Source organism: Oratosquilla oratoria, chromosome 18, assembly GCF_046742065.1.
Source record: "Oratosquilla oratoria isolate Oo_2021 chromosome 18, ASM4674206v1, whole genome shotgun sequence".
NCBI classification, from domain to species: domain Eukaryota; kingdom Metazoa; phylum Arthropoda; class Malacostraca; order Stomatopoda; family Squillidae; genus Oratosquilla; species Oratosquilla oratoria.
Window position 1 is genome coordinate 23702229 of NC_134794.1, and position 20613 is coordinate 23722841.

General features: G+C 43.0%; 1 protein-coding gene across 2 annotated transcripts in view; it reads left to right on the top strand.

Annotated features, from left to right (window-relative positions):
* LOC143035120 (uncharacterized) overlaps nucleotides 1–18784 on the top strand; it is a 214642-nt gene extending 195858 nt beyond the window's left edge. For both annotated transcript variants that reach the window (XM_076201708.1, XM_076201709.1), the window contains 4 exons: nucleotides 3277–3429; nucleotides 10687–10832; nucleotides 12831–12963; nucleotides 18025–18784. In XM_076201708.1, the coding sequence (XP_076057823.1) occupies nucleotides 3277–3429; nucleotides 10687–10832; nucleotides 12831–12963; nucleotides 18025–18099 (507 nt within the window). In that variant the 3' untranslated portion in view covers nucleotides 18100–18784. The remainder of the gene's footprint in view (nucleotides 1–3276; nucleotides 3430–10686; nucleotides 10833–12830; nucleotides 12964–18024) is intronic.
* The last annotated feature ends 1829 nt before the right edge of the window (nucleotides 18785–20613 follow it).

Genomic DNA, 20613 nt, shown 5'->3' on the forward strand with positions numbered 1-20613 from the left:
GTGGTAAGACAGATATATGAGAAAGCTATAGGAGAAGGTAAGGATGTTTTTTGGGGCTTTTATGGATCTGGAAAAGGCTTACGATAAGGTAGACAGGAAGGCACTGTGGGAGGTATTGCAGATATATGGGATAGGAGGAAAGCTTTTAAGAGCCGTCAAGATTTTTTATGAGAGTAGTAGAGCTTGTGTTAGGATTGGAAATAGAGAGAGTGAATGGTTTGAGGTAAAGGTGGGACTTCATCAGGGATGTGTTATGTCACCCTGGCTGTTCAATCTATCCATGGATGGGGTGGTGCAAGGGTAGTGTAGTGGGTCAGGGGTTGGAGATACATACATATACCAAGGCATTTTCCCCCTTCCAAGGGAGGTAGCCAAAAAGGGAAAGGCACAAAAACACTCCCACCCATTACATCCCCAAATACACTCCACACCCCTCCCACCCTTCCTCTCATCTGAGCACCTCCTGGATGACGGGTCATCCCTGCACCCTGCTCACCGCCCTGGGTCAGAAGCAGTGTCGCAAGACACAGTACATCCACAGCAAGGCCGCTTCATTTAATCGGCGACCCCCCCTCTCCGTCCCCCTTTGCATATAAGACGAGGACGGGGAGAAATCCCTTCGGGCTGCGTCAAAATTTACTCACACATACTACCCCACCCCCCCCGCCCATTTCTCCTCATGCAATCACAACATCATCCATATACAACCATTCTCCACTCACCTCTGTCTTCCGTCCCCTCCCTTCCTTCCTCAACAGACATTCCCCTCTTCCCCAAAGCCCCCTTCACCCCATCCATCCACCTCATCCTAGGACGTCCCCTCATGTTCACTCCCTCCACATCTGCCTTCCATATCTCTTTTACTAGTCTTTCTTCACTCATTCTTTCCATGTGTCCAAACCATCCTAATATTCTTTCATCAACCCTATCTCCCAAATCCTTTTTCACCCCTGTTCTCCTCCTCACCTCCTCATTTCTCATTCTATCCAGCCTAGTAACCCCCACCATACTTCTCAGACACCTCATCTCAAACACATTCAAACTCCTTCTCTCTTCTTCTCTTATGTTCCACGTTTCTGCCCCATACAGTGCTGTTGGCACAATCACTCCTTCATACAGTCTCCTCTTCGCATCCATTCCCAGGAGATAGTTAAAGAAAATGGAGAAAAGTGGGAAATAAGCCAGATGTTGTTTCCTGCTGAAACTGTGCTTGTAGTAGGATCAGAGGAGGGATTAAGGAAATTAGTGACAGTTTGAGAAGGTGTGTGAAAGAAAGAAGCTGAAGATAAATGTGGGCAAAAGTAAGGTGATGAGTTGTACAAGGGGAGAGAGTGACAGCAGACTGGAAGTGAGCATTAAGGGAGAGAGATTGGAGGAAGTGGTTAGTTTTAGGTACTTGGGTGCAAATGTGGCAGGAAAATGAGGAGTGAGGGTGGAGGTAGAATGTAGATTGAGAGAAGTAAGTAAATGCCTTGGTGGATTAAAAAGTGTAATGAGAAATAGACATCTGGGAATGGATGCTAAGAGGAGGTTATATGAAGGAGTAATTGTGCTGACAGCACTGTACGGGGCAGAAACATGGAACATAAGAGAGGAAGAGAAAAGGAGTTTGAATGTGTTTGAGATGAAATGTGTGAGAAGTATGATGGGGGTTACTAGGCTAGATAGAGTGAGAAATGAAGAGGTGAGGAGGAGAATAGGGGTGGAAAGGGAGTTGGGAGATAGGGTTGATGAAAGAGTATTAGGATGGTTTGGACCCATAGAAAGAATGAGTGATGAAAGATTAGTAAAAGAGGTGTGGATGGTAGAGGTGGAAGGAGTGAATATGAGGGGGCATCCTAGGATGAGATGGATGAATGGGGTAAAAGGGGAATTATGAAAGAGTGGAAGGATGGGAGAGGACAGAAGATAGGGGTGAATGAAGAAGGGTTGTGTATGGATGATGCTGTGATGCATGAGGGGGAGTGGGTGGGGGATGGGAGGTGAGGAAGTATGTATGAGAAAAAATTTGACACAGCCTGAAGGGATTTCTCCCCATATTCTCCTTTGCTGCATGAGGGGACAGAGAGAGGGGGGTCGCCAAATTAATGAAGCGGCCTTGCTGTGGATGTGCTGTGTCTTGTGACACTGCTTCTGACCCAGGGCAGTGGACAGGATACAGGGATGACCCATCATGCAGGAGGTGCCAAGATGAGAGGGAGGGTGGAGGGGAGGGGAGTATGTAGGGGATGGAATGGGTGGGAGTGATTTCTATGCTTTTTTCTTTTTGGCTAACCCCTGTGTAAAGGGGAAAAAGCCTTTGGTGTATGTATGTTTATTAAGGAAATTATTTGGGCACATTGAACAAATGAGTGACGAAGAGCTTGCCAAAAAATTGTGGAAGACAGGTGGATCGAGTAAACTTGAAGGAAGAACAAAAACAAGATAGGTGGGGGGGTTGAAGGGGAAGGTGGAGTGGAGAGGGATTGTGGATGAATGAGAAATCGATACAGCCCAAGGGGATTCCTTCTTGTCTGTTCTGTAATTTCTTGAGTGGATGAGGTGGGAATGTTGCCATTTAATAAAGTGGTGGGGATAAACCAGCTTCAGCTTTCAGGTCCTGGTGTGGAAGTGCTGCCTTGTAACACTGATTCTGACCACAGCAGTGTGTGTGTGTTGGGGGGGGGGGTAGGAATGACCACCACAAAGAGCTAAAATAAAAAGGACAATAAATGGTTGCAGAAAGGGTGAAGGGTTGGGTATGCCCTGACTAGCCCACCTCCATATAAAGAGTAAAGGGCCTTTTGTTGTATGCATGTTTTGTTAATGGTATTGCTGTTTTGGTGATGGTATATTTCCTTGAGTTAGTCCAACTGCTTCATGCGCGAGTGTGGGTTTATTTTTTAGTTTTAATGTTTTTTATATTCACATTTGTTTGTTATTTGTTTTCCCAGCTATTACATTTGTATGGTTTGCCCAGTTCTCTTTAGATGGGAGGGGCCATCCCCTTATAATGAGGGAATTCCTGTTATGTATGTATCTGTAAGTTTGGATTTTCATCACAGGTATAGTGTATAAATTAGGATTCTTTACATGTTAGATTAGTATCAGTAGTTTCTACCTCAAGGCCTATGCATGAGGGTATATTTCACAGTGATTTATTTATTCATTTAATTTTTCTATCTATTTATTCTGTATGTAAAATGTAGGAAATACAGTATATACTGTAGATAAAGATACGCTTATGTGCATGCTCACTCTTACAAGTTGAGAACAACCCCCATTTCTATTTTGCAGCAAGATTCACTTCATTTATGTTTAGAACCTTCTGAAGGAGAAGAATCCATTGCATCTGTACCCAAGATCTCTGCAAAGAAAGGCAATTCTAGACCAAGACGTACATTACGTAACCTGAAAGCTCTGAATGACTCCTTTGAATATAATATTAAGGTAAGTAAAATGACAGATGTGGATGTAAGGCAGAAAACAGGTGGGAAGGGAGTTAATGGAAAGGGTAGATCAAAAAATGCCAAGTTGGTGTATACATTTGGAAAGAATGCATGAAGAAAGACAAGCAAAGAGTGTGAAAAGCAGAAAGAAATGGCTGGGGTGAAGACTTTGGATGTACACAAAATGTCTGTTGATCAGGGAAGAGAGTGCATAAATCAATCTGTTGCCCCAAGTCTCTCTTGCAGGAGACCCACAGCTCCCAGGCAACTGCCAACAGACACCAGTTGTGTCCACAAGTCACTCATGGAAGAGATATCGTGTTGTTGTCTGAGCAAGACGACTAGGGCAGTGTGAGATGTATTGTGTCTTCTGTGTGGTGATTGTACCTGGGGCAGTCTATGTATGTGACTAGACCTATTCTGTGTATTGTGTTAAAGCTAGAGGGTGGCTTGAATGTAGATTTGCTGATATTTTTATTTTATTTATTTATTTTAGAGAGGATAATTAGAGGTACAAAAAAAAAAGTACAGACACTCCTCTACTTACGTTCATTCGTTTTACGTTTGAACTGACTGTAAAAAAAAAAAAAAAAATTGAGTGAATTTTTTAGTTTAGCGCGCTCTCTGTAGTTCAAACGATACTTACGCATGACACTGCGTCCATTGTTTACATGGCACAAACAACAGACTGAACGTGCCTTGCCTCCTCCTCCCCCTCCTTCTCCTCCACCATCTCAATTTATGTTGCTTGAATTTAATTTATTTGAAATTAATGTTATTATTTTACAATATTATGTTTATAATTAATGATTTAGGGGTGTTTTATAAGATACGATAATAGAATTTATGGATGTATAGTACAGTATCAACTTACATTTATTTTCACGTTATGTTCGGCCATTCGGAACCTAACTAAAACGTAAGTTGAGGAGCGTCTGTATAGCAGAAGATAAAGGAGGCAGAGAAGAGCAGATGTGAAATGGGGTAAGATTATGACAGAAAATTTTGAAAGAGAGGAATATCTGTTGAGGAAGGATGGGAGAGGACAGAAGATAGGGGTGAATAGAGAAGGGTTGTGTATAGATGAGGCTGTGATGCATGAGGGGGAGTGGGTGGGGGGTGAGGAACTATGTATGAGAAAAAATCTGACGCAACCTGAAGGGATTTCTCCCCGTCTTCTCCTTTTCTGCATGAGGGGACGGAGAGGGGGGGGTCGCCGAATATATGAAGTGGTCTTGCTGTGGATGTGCTGTGTCTTGCGACACTTCTTCTGACCCTGGGCAGTGGACAGGATACAGGGATGACCCATCATCCAGGAGGTGCCAAGATAGGAGGGTGGAGGGGAGTGGAATATATGGAAAATGAAATGGGTGGGAGTGATTTCTATGCCTTTTTCTCTTTGGCTACCCTCTGTGTAAGGGGGAAAAAGCCTTTGGTATATGTATGTGGTGGGGGAAAAGAATACTGCCACCAAGTATTCCCACTTGGATCGTAAGAGGCGAGAAGAAAGGGACGGGGATTGGGACTAGGCATCCTTCTCCTTGTAGCCCCACAGGGGACATTCCTAAACAAAAAAGAGAAGGCATAAGAGGGTCTGGGAGTTTTCGGACCAGCACCCTAAGGTTTGGGTCTTTTAATGTGCGTGGATGTGGTACAAATGAGAGTAAAAGGGAAGAGATAGGTAGTATGTTTGTGAGAAGAAAGATGCATGTGTTGGCTTTGAGTGAAACTAAGTTGAAAGGAAAGGGTGATTGTAAGTTTGGGAGTGTAAGTGGGAGGTTATCAGGAGTGAAGAGAGGGAGGGAAGGGGTGGCTATTCTAGTAAGTGAAGAGATAGGTAAACGGTTAGTGGAGTGGAAGGAGGTTTCCTCAAGGATAATGTGGATGAAGGTGAAACTGGGAAAGGAGATGTGGGTCTTTGTAAGTGCATATGGGCCTGGCAGTGAGAAGAGTGTAGAAGAAAGGGAGGCCTTTTGGATAGATTTAAATGAGTGCATAGAGGATTTAGGAAGAAATGTAAATGTAATAGTACTGGGAGACCTTCATGCTAGGGTAGGAAATGGTCCAATCGATGGAGTGGATGGGAAATGTGGAGTTCGAGGAAAGAATCGTAGTGGAGAGTTGATGGTGGAAATGTGTCTAGAAAGAGAGTTGATGATAGCAAATACAGTGTTTCGGAAGAAAGTCAAGCATAAGTACACATGGGAAAGGGTGGTAGATAGAGTGCTAATGGATTATGTAATGGTAAATAGGATTATGATAGGAAGAGTTAAGGATGTACATGTGCTAAGGGGAGAGGGTGGGGGAATATCAGATAATTTTTTGGTGGATGGTAAGTTGAGAGTGGAGGATACATGGAGAAAGAGGAATGGGACAAAAGGTAGGGAGGTTCTTAGAGTGAACTCTGAATGAAAAGGGAAAGGAGGAGTAGTACAAAAAGAAGCTGAAGGAGTGGGAGGGAGTAAAGGATAGAGTGGAGCTGGGTGTGGAGGAGGAATGGGGATGGTTCAAGGAAGGAGTCATAAAGTTTGCAAGGATGATTTGTGGAACAAGAAAGACAGGGGGAAATAGAAGAAAGGGTAGTGAATGGTGGGATGAGGAAACAAAGAAGGTTGTAGAAGAGAAGAAGCGAGCTTTCACAGATTGATTACAAAATAGGACGAGGGAGTCATATGAGAGGTACAAAGAAAAGAAAAGAGAAGTAAAGCAAAAGGTACATACATATACCAAGGTTTTTTCCCCCTTACAAGGGAGGTAGCCAAAAAGAAAAAGGCATAAAATCATTCCCACCCATTCCATCCCTGAATACACTCCACACCCCTCCACCCTCCCTCTTATCTTAGCACCTCCTGAAAGACGGGTCATCCCTGCACCTTGTCCACTGCCCTGGGTCAGAAGCAGTGTCGCAAGACACAGCACATCCACAGCAAGGCCGCTTCATTAAATCGGCAACCCCCCCTCTCCGTCCCCCATTGCATAAAATGAGAGGATGGGGAGAAATCCCTTCGGGCTGTGTCAACTTTTGCTCACACATACTACCTCACCCCCCAGCCACCCGCTCATTCCACCTCATGCAATCACAACATCATCCATATACAACCATTCTCCATTCACCCCTGTCTTCTGTCCTCTCCCGTTCTTCCTCAACAGACATTCCCCTCTTCCCCAAAGCCCCCTTCAATCCATCCATCCACCTCATCCTAGGACGTCCCCTCATGTTCACTCCCTCCACATCTGCCTTCCACACCTCTTTTACTAGTCTTTCTTCACTCATTCTTTCCATGTGTCCAAACCATCCTAATATTCTTTCATCAACCTTTCAATGTAAAGGAGGCAAAGAGGAGAGCAGATGTGAAATAGGGTAAGAGTATGACAGAAAATTTTGAAAGTAATAAAAAGATGTTTTGGAAAGAAATTAAGAGAGGAAGAGGAGGCGAATCAAGTAGAGAAGAAAAGATAAAAGGTGCAGATGGAGAGACGATAATGGAAGAGAAGGCAGTAAGGGGAAGATGAGCAGAATATTTTAGGGAGTTGCTAAATGTGAAGGAGGATAGGGAGGGAAAGATAGTTGCAGTGGGAAATGCGAAGAAAATGAGAGTGATGAGTGAGGAGAATGGAGGAGAAATAAGGAAGGATTAGGTGAAGGCAGTTGTTAAGATGATGAAAGCAGGTAAGGCACCTGGTCTGTATGGATGCCATGCAGAATGTCTGAAAAAGGGAGGTACAGTGATGGTGGACTGCCTGGTGAGGTTATTTAATGTTTGCTGGAGAGAGGGTAGAGTGCCGGAGGACTGGAGGAGTGCCTGTATAGTTCCTCTTTACAAGGGAAAAGGGGACAAGTGTGAATGTAGTAGTTTCAGAGGGATTAGCTTGTTAAGTGTAGTTGGGAAGGCTTATGGGAGGATCTTGATTGAGAGGATCAGATGGAGTAATTGGTGAGGAACAGTGTAGATTTAGGACAGGTAGAGGTTGTTTAGATCAGATCTTTGTGGTAAGACCGATATGTGAGAAAGCTATAGGAAAGGGGAAGGATGTTTTTTGGGCTTTTATGGATCTGGAAAAGGCTTACGACAGGGTAGACAGAAAGGCACTGTGGGAGGTTATGCAGATATATGGGATAGGAGGAAAGCTTCTGGGAGCTGTCAAGAGTTTTTATGAGAGTAGTAGAGCTTGTGTCAGGATTGGAAATGGAGAGAGTGAGTGGTTTGAGGTAAATGTGGGACTTCGTCAAGTATGCGTTATGTCGCCCTGGCTGTTCAACTTATACATGGATGGGGTGGTGCTAGAGGTAAATGCAAGGGTAGTGGGCAAGGGATTGGAGATGGTTAAAGAAAATGGAGAAAAGTGGGAGGTGAGCCAGCTGTTGTTTGCGGACGACACTGCGCTTGTGGCAGGATTGGAGGAGGGATTGAGGAAGTTGGTGGCAGAGTTTGGGAGAGTATGTGATAGAAGAAAGCTAAAGATAAATGTGGGTAAAAGTAAGGTGATGAGATGTACAAGGGGTGAAAGTGGCAGTAGACTGGAAGTGAGCATTAAGGGAGAGCGACTGGAGGAAGTAGATAGTTTAAGATACTTGGGTGCAATTGTGGCAGGAAAAGGTGGAGTGAAGGTGGAGGTAGAATGTAGATTGAGAGAAGCGAGTAAATGCCTTGGTGGATTAAAGAGTGTAATGAGGAATAGACATTTGGGAATGGAGGCTAAGAGGAGACTGTGTGAAGGAATGATTGTGCCAACAGCACTGTATGGGGCAGAAACATGGAACATAAGAGAAGAAGAGAGAAGGAGTTTGAATGTGTTTGAGATGAGGTGTCTGAGAAGTATGATGGGAGTTACTAGGCTAGATAGAGTGAGAAATGAGGAGGTGAGGAGGAGAATGGGTGGAAAAGGAGCTGGGAGATAGGGTTGATGAAAGAATTTTAGGATGGTTTGGACACATGGAAAGAATGAGTGAAGAAAGACTAGTAAAAGAGGTATGGAAGGCAGATGTGGAGGGAGTGAACATAATGAGACATCCTAGGATGAGGTGGATGGATGGGGTGAAGGGGGCTTTGGGGAAGAGGGGAATGTCTGTTGAGTAAGGATGGGAGAGGACAGAAGACAGGGGTGAATGGAGAATTGGTTGTATATGGGTGATGTTGTGATTGAATGAGGTGGAATGGGCAGGGGGATGGGGGGTGAGGTAGTATGTGTGAGCAAAATTTGATGCAGCCCAATGGGATTTCTCCCCGTCCTCTCCTTTTATGCAGTGGGGGGACAGAGAAGGGGGGGGGTCGCCGATTTAATGAAGCGGCCTTGCTGTGGATATGCTGTTGTCTTGCGACACTGCCTCTGACCCAGGGCAGTGGACAAGGTGCAGGGATGACCCGTCATCCAGGAGGTGCTCAGATAAGAGGAAGGGTAGAGGGGTGTGGAGTGTATTCAGGGATGGAATGGGTGGAAATGATTTTATGCCTTTTCCTTTTTGGCTACCTCCCTTGTAAGGGGGAAAAAGCCTTGGTATATGTATGTATGTAATAAAAAGATGTTTTGAAATGAAATTAAGTGAGGGAGAGGAGGTGAACCAAGTAGAGAAGAAGAAGGTAAAATGTGCAGGTGGAGAGATGATAATGGAAGAGATGGCAGTAGGAGGAAAATGGGCAAAGTATTTTAGGAGTTGCTAAATGTGAAGGAGGATAGGGAGGTAAAGGTAGTTGCAGTGGGAAGTGCTAAGAAAATGACCATGATGAGTGAAGAAAATGGGTTGGATGGATGTCATGCAAAATGTATGAAAAAAGGAGGTACAGTAATGGTGGACTGGCTGGTGAGGTTATTTAATGTTTGTTTAAGAGAGGCTAGAGTGCTGGAGGAGTGCCTGTATAGTTCCACTTCACAAAGGAAAAGGGGACAAGTGTGAGTGTAGTTTCAGAGGGATCATCTTGTTAAGTGTAGTTGGGAAGGCTTATGGGTGGGTCTTGATTGAGAGGATTAGGAGAGGAACAGAGAGAGTGATTGGTGAGGAACAGTAAGGATTTAGGACAGGTAGGGGTAGCATAGATCAGATTTTTGTGGTAAGACAGATATGTGAGAAAGCTTTAGGAAACAGTAAGGATGTTTTTTTGGGCTTTTATAGCTTTAGAAAAGGCTTATGACAGGGTAGACAGGAAGGCACTTGGAGGTATTGCAGATATATGAGATATGAGGAAAGCTTTTAAAAGAGCAGTCAACTGTTTTTATGACAGTAGAGCTTGTGTTAGGATTAGAAATGGAGAGAGTGAGTGGTTTGAGGTAAAGGTGGGACTTCATTAGGGATGTGTTATGTTGCCTTGGCTGTTCAATTTATATATGGATAGGGTGGTGTGAGAAGTAAATGCAAGGGTAGTGGTTCAGGGATTGGAGGTGGTTAAAGAAAATGGAGAAAAGTGGGAGATAAGCCAGTTGCTGTTTTCCTGATGACACTGCACTTGTAGTAGGATCAGATTGAGGAAGTTAATGACAGTTTGGGAAGATGTGCAAAAGAAGGAAGCTGAAGATAAATGTGGGTAAAAGTAAGGTGATGAGATGTACAAGGGGAGAAAGTGGCACAAGACTGGAAGCAAGTATTAAGGGAGAGATACTGGTGGAAGTGGATAGTTTTAGTTGAGAATGGTTGTGTATGGATGCTGCTGTGATGTATGAGAGGGAGTGGGTAGGGGATGGGGGGGTGAGGGAGTATGTGTGAAAAATAAATTGACACAGCCCGAAGGGATTTCTCCCCATCTTCTCCTTTTCTTTATGAGGAGATGGAGAGGGTGGTCACCGATTTAATGAAGCAGCCTTGCTGTGGATGTGCTGTGTCTTGTAACGCTGCTTCTGACCCAGGGCAGTGGGTAAGATGCAGGGATGACCCGTCATCCAGGAGGTGCCAAGATAAGAGGGAGGGAAGGGGGTGAATGGGAGTGGAGTATGTTAGGGATGGAATGGGTGGGAATGGATTTTATGCCTTTGTTTTTTGGCTACCTCCCATGTAAGGGGGAAAAAGCCTTTCAACATATGTATGCATGTATGTATTATGGGGCTGGTGTTACATTGTTGTAGATGTTTTAATTAGTGTGGTTCATGTTTGTGTCTCTCTATGTCTCTATGGGAGGATTGTGATTTCTGTATGCAGATGTTCTTTTGGGGTAGTGAACCATACTTTGGAGATGTGGTTGAATGTTGATCTCAAGAATAATGAATGTCAGGTCTTTAACAGTTATTGTACATGAAACTAATAACCATATGGTTTGTGGATTTGCTGCAGATGGCAGGAAGTCAGGGACAAGAAAGTGAAGAGGATGTATGGGAACCTCCAACAAAGCCTATGAAGCCTCCACGCAATACACGAACCAAAGCAAAAAAGAAGACCAGTGTACATAACCCACATCTTGAAAATCAGGAGAACCAGAGGTAATGCAAGCTACAAAAGTATTCTTAAGTAGTCTAGTTTTTATCGTTTCTCTTTCTTTATGTAAACCCATCTTTGCAGGAGTAGTAATGAGGTTTGGGGTGTCTGGTAAAAACTATACTGGAAAGATATTAGAGATGTTTTCAGAAAGGAAGTTGAAGAAGAGAGACAAGTGTAATTATTCATGGGACATGGTGATGGATGGGAAGGTGGGTGAGAGAGTATTAATGGGAAAAGAGCAAAGGATTGTTACATCATTATCTAGTGGAAGGGAAATTGAGAGTGGGTTGTGGGGGAGAAAAAGAGGGGGGGGGCACAAGTGCTGAAGGTGAAGAAATTGAATAAAGAAGAAAAAAGAGAGAAAATACTAGAAGCTGAAGAAGTTGAATGAAGAAAAAGAGAAAATACAGTTATGAGAGAAAGGCATTACTGGATTAAAACCAGATGTATGGTGCATGGAAAGGTTTGGTGAAGGGAGTCGAAAAAAAATTGTGTGAGCAGTAGAGCTTATGTGAAGGTAGGAAATGAAGAAAAGAATGAATGGTTTAAGAAGGTGGGGCTATGCCAGGGTTGTGTTGTGCCACCGTGATTGTTCAACATGTGTATGGATGGGATGATACAGGAGGCAAACACAGTGGTGATGGAGAGGTTTGGAGGTGATGAGAGTGGAAGGAATTGGAAGGTGAACCTGTTAGTTTTTGCAGATGGGACAGCACCAGTTACTGAGTCAGAGGAGGGACTGAAGCAGTTCTTGCTGGAATTTGGTAGGGTGTACCAGAGGAGAACACTGAAAGTAAATGTGGACAGTCATAAGGTGATAGGATATACAATGAGAGGAGGTGGCAGTGAATTGGAGCTAAGTTTAATTGGAAAAAGAGGCTGAAGGAAGGAAATGGAAAACTTAAAGTATTTAGGGCCATATGTACCAGGGGGTGGAGATAAATTATAGAGTAGGGGATGGATGTGGCAGTAGGTACAATAGGGATGTACATCAAGTACGGAAGGGAGAGAGCAAAAGATGGGTGTGAGTAGTGAATGGATGAGAAATTGACTTTGCTCAAAGTTTTTTTTTTTTTTTTTTTTTTTTTTTTTTTTTTTTTTTTTTTTTTTTTTTTTTTTTTTTTTTTTTTTTTTTTTTTTTTTTTTTTTTTTTTTTTTGTCTGGTCAGTAGATTCTAAGTGGATAAGGGGCTAGGGTGACCATGTAGTAATTACCTAGTTGTAATATACGGGAGGGGAGCTATGCTCGTGGTGACCCGTCTTTGTATCTCTCCGCATCAAGTTTTATCTTAAAATCTTGTAGTGTTAGCACATACTGTTTTGTTGTCTAATTTGTTCCATGTATTTATCGCTCTGTGTGGGAAATTGTTCCTTTCAAGTTTTCTCTATAACTATCCTTTTTCAATTTTTTTCCGTGTCCTCTTGTTTTACCGTTTTCCCACACTAATAGGTCGTTCCTGTCTAAAACTTCCATTCCTTTCATTATTCTGTAGATAGTTAGCAAATCTCCTCTTTCTCTTCTTTGTTCCAGAGTTGGTAGGTTCAATTTGGATAGTCTTTGCTCATATGTTAGTTCGGCGAGTGTCGGTGCTAGTTTGGTTGTCGCTCTTTGTAATCTTTCTAGTTTCTTAATATTCTTTTTGGTACTGGGTATCCAAAGAGGTTGAGGTACACTTGCTTTGGCTGTCAGGCCCTGCCGTGGAGGTGCTGTCTAGCTGCATTGTCTCTAACACAAGCATTGGGTAGAGGATAAGGATGACCCTTCATCTCCAAGGAATTGAAATAGAAGGGACAGAGTATGAGTTTTGGATGGGAGGAAGGTAGGTATGTGCTTTGACTCAGTCACCCCTTATGAGATGTAGTCATTAGTTTAGCTACACAGTGGGTGAGCAGGGAGAGATATACCCTCTTTGGGCTTTCTTGACCTTTTGGTATATGTAACAGCTTATATGGTAGTGTAAATTGTAACATTTATACTGCAAAGGAGTTTATTTTCAACAGAAATGTAGCAGTTAAGGAAAATGTTGAAACAAGTGAAGATAAAAATGATACAGAACAAGAAGGAAGCAGACGAAGAAGAAGACCGCTTTATAAAAAAACTGAGGATGATATCTTCCTGGAAGTACCCAATCTGGTAAGCTTTAGTTCATCTATACATATTTAGTCTTCAAATAAGGGCATATGTTTGGGGGAGGGGGAGCATCATTTGCATGATATCTCCAATTCCATAGTTTCTTCAGGCAAGCTCCCATGCAGCCATCCTTCTCATTCTCAATAGATCTTGGTATGGTTGATCAACTTGCCCCAGCCATGAGGCCCTGGAATTGAAAGATCAAGAAGTTAATACATACACCAAGGGCTTTTTCCCCCATGCAAGGGTGGTAGCCAAAGTCAAAAGGCATAAACCCACTCCCACCCATTTCATCTCCACCCACTTCACTCTACTCCCATTCACCACCCTTCCCTTCCTCCCTCCCTCTTATCTTGGCTCCTCTTGGATGACAGGTTATCCCTGCATCTCGCCCACTGCCCTAGGTCAGAAGCAATGCAGCAAGACACAGCAAGGCTGCTTCATTTAATTGGTTACCCCCCCTGTCCCCTCATGGAAAAAATAAAATGGGGAGAAATCCCATCGGGCTGCATCAAAATAACATTAACACCTCACAGCATGATCCTTACAAAGGAAGAGCATGCCAACAAGATACCTTTTGGTCCATAAGTAGGTCAGATGTGAAAAAAAAATGTATATAATAATAAATAAAAATTATGCCAATATAAGTTATTATAAATAAAATAAATCCATAGGTATAGTTAAATGATGAACAAAAAGGTATATATTAAATAATAATAAATTGACAGATACATATACCAAAGTCTTTTTTCCCCCCTTACAAAGGAGGTAGCCAAAAAGAAAAAGGCATAAAAACCATTCCCACCCATTCTATCCCTAAATACACTCCGCTCCCCTACACCCTCTACCCTCCCTCTTATCTTGGCACCTCCCGGATGACAGGTCATCCCTGCATCATGTCCTCTGCCCTGGGTCAGAGGCTGTGTCGCAAGACACTGCACATCCACAGCAAGGTCGCTTCATTAAATCGGCGACCCCCCTCTCTGTCCCCTCATGCAGAAAAGGAGAAGATGGGGAGAAATCCCTTCGAGCTGCGTCAAATTTTCTCACACATACTACCTCACTCCCCCATCCCCCCACCCATTCCACCTCATGTATCACAACATCATCCATATACAACCATTCTCCATTCACCTCTGTCTTCTGTCCTCTCCTGTCCTTCTTCAACAGACATTCCCCTCTTCCCCAAAACCCCTTTAGCCCCATCCATCTATCGCATCCTAAGTCGCCCCCTCATGTTCACTCCCTCCACATCTGCCTTCCATACCTCTTTTACTAGTCTTTCTTCACTCATTCTTTCCATGTGTCCAAACCATCCCAATACTCTTTCATCCACCCTATCTCCCAACTCCCTTACCACCACTGTTCTCTTCCTCATCTCCTTGTTTCTCACTCTATCCAGCCTAGTAACCCCCATCATACTTCTCAGACACCTCATCTCAAACACATTCAAACTCCTCTCTTCCTCTCATATGTTCCATGTTTCTGCCCCATACAGTGCTGACAGATTTATATAAATAAATGAAAATCAAGCAAATAATAATAAACAGACAAATGATAACAAACATACATATACCATAAGGTTTTTTTCCCCTTAACAAAGGAGGTAGCCAAAAGACAAAGGCATAGAAACCACTCCCACCCATTCCATCCCCTACATACTCCACTCCCCTCTACCCTCTTCCCTCCCTCTTATCTTGGCTCCTCCTGGATGACAGGTCATCCCTGCATCTTGTCCACTGCCCTGAGTCAGAAGCAGTGTCACAAGACACAGCACATCCACAGCAAGGCCACTTCATTAATTCAGTGACCCCCCTCTCTCTCCCCTCATGCAGAAAAGGAGAATATGGGGAGAAATCCCTTCGGGCTGCATCAATTTATTTCTCATACATACTCCCTCACCTCCAATCCCCTACCCACTCCCCCTCATGCACCACAGCATTATCCATATGCAACCATTCTCCATTCACCCCTATCATCTCTTCTCTCCTGTCCTTCCTCAACAGACATTCCCCTCTTTCCCATTCCCTCTTTTACCTTATCCATCCATCCATCTCATCCTAGGTTGACCCCTCATGTTCACTCCTTTCACCTCTGCCTTGTGCACCTCTTTTACTAATCATTCTTCACTCATTCTTTCCATGGGTCCAAACCATCCTAATACTCTTTCATCAACCCTGTCTCCCAACTCCCTTTCCACCCCTGTCCTCCTCCTCACCTCATTTCTCACTCTATCTAGCCTAGTAACCCCTATCATACTTCTCAGGCATTTCATCTCAAACACATTCAAACTCCTTCTCTCTTCCTCTCTTATGCTCCATGTTTCTGCCCCATACAGTGCTGTCGTCACAATCACGCCCTCATACAATCTCTTCTTAGCATCCATTCCCAAATGTCTATTTCTCATTACATTTTTTAACCCCCCAAGGCATTTACTCACTTCTCTCAATCTACATTCTACCTCCACCCCCACTCCCTTTCCTGTCACATTTGTACCCAAGTATCTGAAACTATCCACTTCCTCCAGTCTCTCTCCCCTAATACTCATTTCCAGCCTGCTGCCACTCTCTTCCCTTGTACATCTCAACACCTTACTTTTACCCACATTTATCTTCAACTCCTCCTTTTGCACATCTTCCCAAACTCTGTCACTAACCTCCTCAATCCCTCCTCTGATCCTGCTACAAGCATAGTGTCGTCAGCAAACATTAACTGGCTTATCTCCCACTTTTCTCTATTTTCTTTAACCATCTCCAGTCCCTGACCCACTACCCTTGCATTCACCTCTCGCACCACCCCATTCATTTATAAATTGAACAGCCAAGGCAACATAACATCCCTGACAAAGTCCCACCTTTACCTCAAATCACTCATTCTCTCCAATTCTAATCCTAACACAAGCTCTACTACTCTCATAATAACTCTTGACTGCTCTTAACAGCTTTCCTCCTATCCCATATATCTGCAAAACCTCTCACAATGTCTTCCTGTCTACTGTGCCATACACCTTTTTTCAGAACCATAAAAGCTCAAAAGAACAACCCTACCTTTTCTTGTAGCTTTCTCATATATCTGTCTTACCACAAAAATCTGATCTACACAACCCCTACCTGTCCTAAACCCACACAGTTCCTCTCCAATTGCTCCCTCTGTTCCTCTCTTAACCTCTTCACTCCAGGGCACATCGCACGTCTGGCAGCATTAGCTGCCCAACGTGTGATGTTGCGTCATAATAATCGCATTATAAAAAATAAAGTCACTGCTCAATCGCTCGTTCTCTTTCACCCATGAATTTTGATAACCATAGAAAATATGATGAAGCCAGTTTAGAGAGAATGAGGGTCACGCAGGCACGGCTACAATAAATGTAATCAAGACGCTGATGTCGGCATCATCGCGTACCCACTTGCTCCTCATGACGCCTACGTAGGCGTCACCATATGGAAGTGGTTAATCTGCTCAATCAAGACCCTACCATAAGCCTTCCCAACTTCTGATCCCTCTGAAACTACTACACTCACACTTGTCCCCCTTTCCCTTGTAAAGTGGAACTATACAGGCACTCCTCCAGTCCTCTGGCACTCTACCCTCTCTTAAACAAACATTAACTAACCTCACCAGCCAGTCCACCATCACTATACAGACACTCCTCAACTTACGTTTTAGTTACGTTCCAAACGGCCGAACGTAAGTTGTTACTGTACTATACATCGGTAAATTCTATTACCGTATCTTATAAAACACCCCTAAATCATTAATTAAGCACATAGCATTCTAAAATAATAACATTAATTTCAAATAGATTAAATTCAAGAAACATAAATTGAGATGGTGGAGGAGGAGGAGGAGGCAAGGCATTTTCAGTTTGTCGTCTGCGCAATGTAAACAATGGACGCAGCGTCGTGTGCAAGTATCATTTGAACTACGGAGAGCGCGGTAAACTAAAAAATTCACTCAATTTTTTTTTTTTTTTTTTTTTTTTATTGTCAGTTCAAACGTAAAATCGAAAAAACGTAAAACGAATGAACGTAAGTAGAGGAGCGTCTGTACCTCCTTTTTTTCGGACATTATGCATGGCATCCATCCAACCCAGGTGCCTTACCTGCTCTCATCATCTTAACTGCTGCTTTCACTTCATCTTTCCTTATTTCTCATCCATTTTCCTTACTCATCATGTTCATTTTCTTAGCGCTTCCCACTGCAACTACCTTTTCCTCCCTATCCTCCTTCACATTTAGCAACTCCCTAAAATACTCTGCCCACCTTACAGCATCTTGCTTAGGTGTTTATCTAATTTATTAATCTTAAAGCTTCGAACTGAACTACATTGCACTGCCTCTGCATGATGTTTATTCCATTCATTAACTATACGGTTGAAGTTGTTTCTACCCACTTCCAAATTAAATCTATTTGCTGACCATTTCAGACCATTATTTTTTGTCAGATTCTCATTCAGTGTGAAAATTTTGTCACTTTTGATGTTGTCAATTCCCTTTAGAATCTTAAAGACCTGTATGAAGTCACCTCTGAATCTACACTTTTTTAGGAAAAACAGATTCATATGTTTTAGTCAATTTTTGTATGATTTATTTTTTATATTTGGAACCAGTATTGTTGATATTTGGAACCAAAGAAGATAATAGGATTTGTATTGGATGAGTTTGACTGTTTAGAGGTGTTAAAATTGGTTTAGGTACCTGTGGTTATTTCTTTGTGCATGGCATGGGTGTGGGGAGCTTGGAAATAATTGCATGACCCTGACCCCCATTAGTGTCAGGTCAGGTGTACACTCAAATGAGGGTCTAAGTTGCCATTGCTGATTTCTCTGAAGCCATGGGCCTTTTGGTGGTAAAAAATGAAGCAGCAATCATTAATGCATTGTTAATGCCATGTCTGTTAATTACATGTCATTGTCAAGGAGGTACGATAGAAGGGACAACAAAAAGGTGAAGGGTGGGTTTATGTCTTAGCTTGGCTGCCACCTTGTGCTTCTCACAAGGGGAAAGGGCCATTTGGTACATGTATGTATTTTTGTAAAATACTTAGAAACATATTTACTTCCAGTTGGATCAGCAGAAGATGGCAGAAGATTCTCCACACTCGTTGGTAAGACGGCAGCTGAGAATGAAGCGCAAATGAACTTGCTTGTTACCTTAAGTGTTCATATACTTGTACAGAGATTATTAAATGTTCATTGTCTTTCTGTATTCATGTCTTCATCTATTGGCCATAGCAGTGTTAAACCGACTGAAAAGGTGTTTGTACTGCTATATAGGCATTTTAAGTCTTAATTTTTTCTCGCCAAAAATCAGTTATCAAGTATCATTAGAAGACTACATATAATTTTAGCTTCCATGTGTGTATGTTTGTGTATGCGCACTCATGCATGCCTGCATATGTGAGTGCACCCTTATCTCTTGCTCATGAATGATTGGTGGCCAGCAATGAAGCTATGACTAGATACAGCCACAGGTATAACAGACTGATACTTCCTCTTTTTCTATAGAATATAAATTATTTTCTAGTATTCTGCATAGCCTCCATTGGCCATAGAAGTATGTGTGAAAGATGACTCATCATAAAAGCACTTCTGTTGCAGTAAACATTGACTTATTTTTTCATCCTGTGCAGTGTCAGCTTTTATACTTTTGTACCACAGACCTTAGACATAGCACAGAATGTAAATACCTATGCATAAACATTACCTCTACAACAGGGCATAGATCCTTATGTTGTACTGTGTTCTAACTTTTAAGCTCCTTAGCTGATTAAGGTAAAATGGAATTACTAGAATGCAAAATTAGAAATAAATATTTAAATCTAACATTTGTATGCCTCAACCTTGTTTACATACATATACCAAAGGCTTTTTCCCCTTACATGGGGGGTAGCCACAAAGAAAAAGGCATAGAAACCACTCCCACCCATTCCATTTCCTATATATTCCACTCCCCTCCACCTTCCTCCCTCCCTCCCTCTTATCTTGACACCTCCTGGATGACGGGTCATCCCTGCATCCTGTTCACTGCCCTGGGTCAGAAGCAGTGTTGCAAGACACAGCACATCCACAGCAAGGCCACTTCATAAATTTGGCGACCCCCCCCTCTCTGTCCTCCCATGCAGAAAAGGAGAAGATGGGGAGAAATTCCTTCAGGCTGCATCAAATTTGTTCTCATACATACCTCCTCACCCTCCATCCCCCACCCACTCCCCCTCATGCATCACAGCATCATCTATACACAACCCTTCTCCATTCACCCCTATCTTCTGTCCTTCCATCCTTCCTCCATAGACATTCCTTTCTTTTGTAATACCCCTTTCACCCCATCCATCCATCTCATCCTAGGATATCCCCTCACATTCACTCCTTCCACACGTCTTTTACTAATCTTTCTTCATTCTTTCCATGTGTCCAAACCATCCTAATACTCTTTCATCAACCCTATCTCCCAGTTCCCTTTCCACCCCTGTTCTCCTCCTCACCTCCTCATTTCCAGCCTAGTGACCCCTATCATACTTCTCAGATATTTCATCTCGAACACATTCAAACTCCTTCTCTCTTCCTCTCTTATGTTCCATGTTTTGCCCTGCACAATACTGTTGGCACAACCATTCCTTCATATAACCTCCTCTTAACCACTTCCATACGGTGACACCTACGTAGGCGGCATGAGGAGCAAGTGGGTACTCGATGATGGCGACGTCGGCATCTTGATTATATTTATTGTAGTCGTACCTACGTAACTTCCATTCTCTCTAAACTGGCTTCATCATATTTTCTATGGTTATCAAAATACACGGGTGAAAGAGAACGAACGATTGAGCACTGACTTTATTTTTTATAATGCGATTATTATGACGCAACATCGCACATCAGGCAGCTAATGCTGCCAGACGTGTGATGTGCCCCAGAGTGAAGAGGTTAACATCCATTCCCAGATGTCTATTTCTCATTACACTTTTTAATCCACCAAGGCATTTACTCACTTCTCTCAATCTACATTCTACCTCCACCCCCACTCCTCCCTTTCCTGCCACATTCACACCTAAGTATCTAAAACTATCCACTTCCTCCAGTCTTTCACCCTTTATGCTCACTTCCAGCCTGCTGTCACTCTCTCCCCTTGTACATCTCATCACCTTACTTTTACCCACATTTATCTTCAGCTTCCTTCTTTCACACACCTTCTCAAACTCTGTCACTAATCTCCTCAATCCCTCCTCTGATCTTGCTACAAGCGCAGTGTCATCAGCAAACAACAACTGGCTCACCTCCCAATTTTCTCCATTTTCTTTAATCATCTCCAACCCCTGACCCACCACCCTTGCATTCACCTCTCACACCACCCCATCCATGTAAAGATTGAACAGCCAGGGCAACATAACACATCCCTGACAAAGTCCCACCTTTACTTCAAACCATTCGCTCTTTCCATTTCTAATCCTAACACAAGCTCTACTTCTTTCTTCTTCTTTTCCTGTTGACATTTCCCATTTTCATATGGGGTCACTGTTCCTCGCTAGTCGTTTCCACTTGTTTTGGTCCATCACCTACTCCTCCTCCAGATGTTTCTCCTTAACCTTTTCACTCTGGGGCACATCGCACATCTGGCAGCATTAGCTGCCCGACGTGCAATGTTGCGTCATAATAAT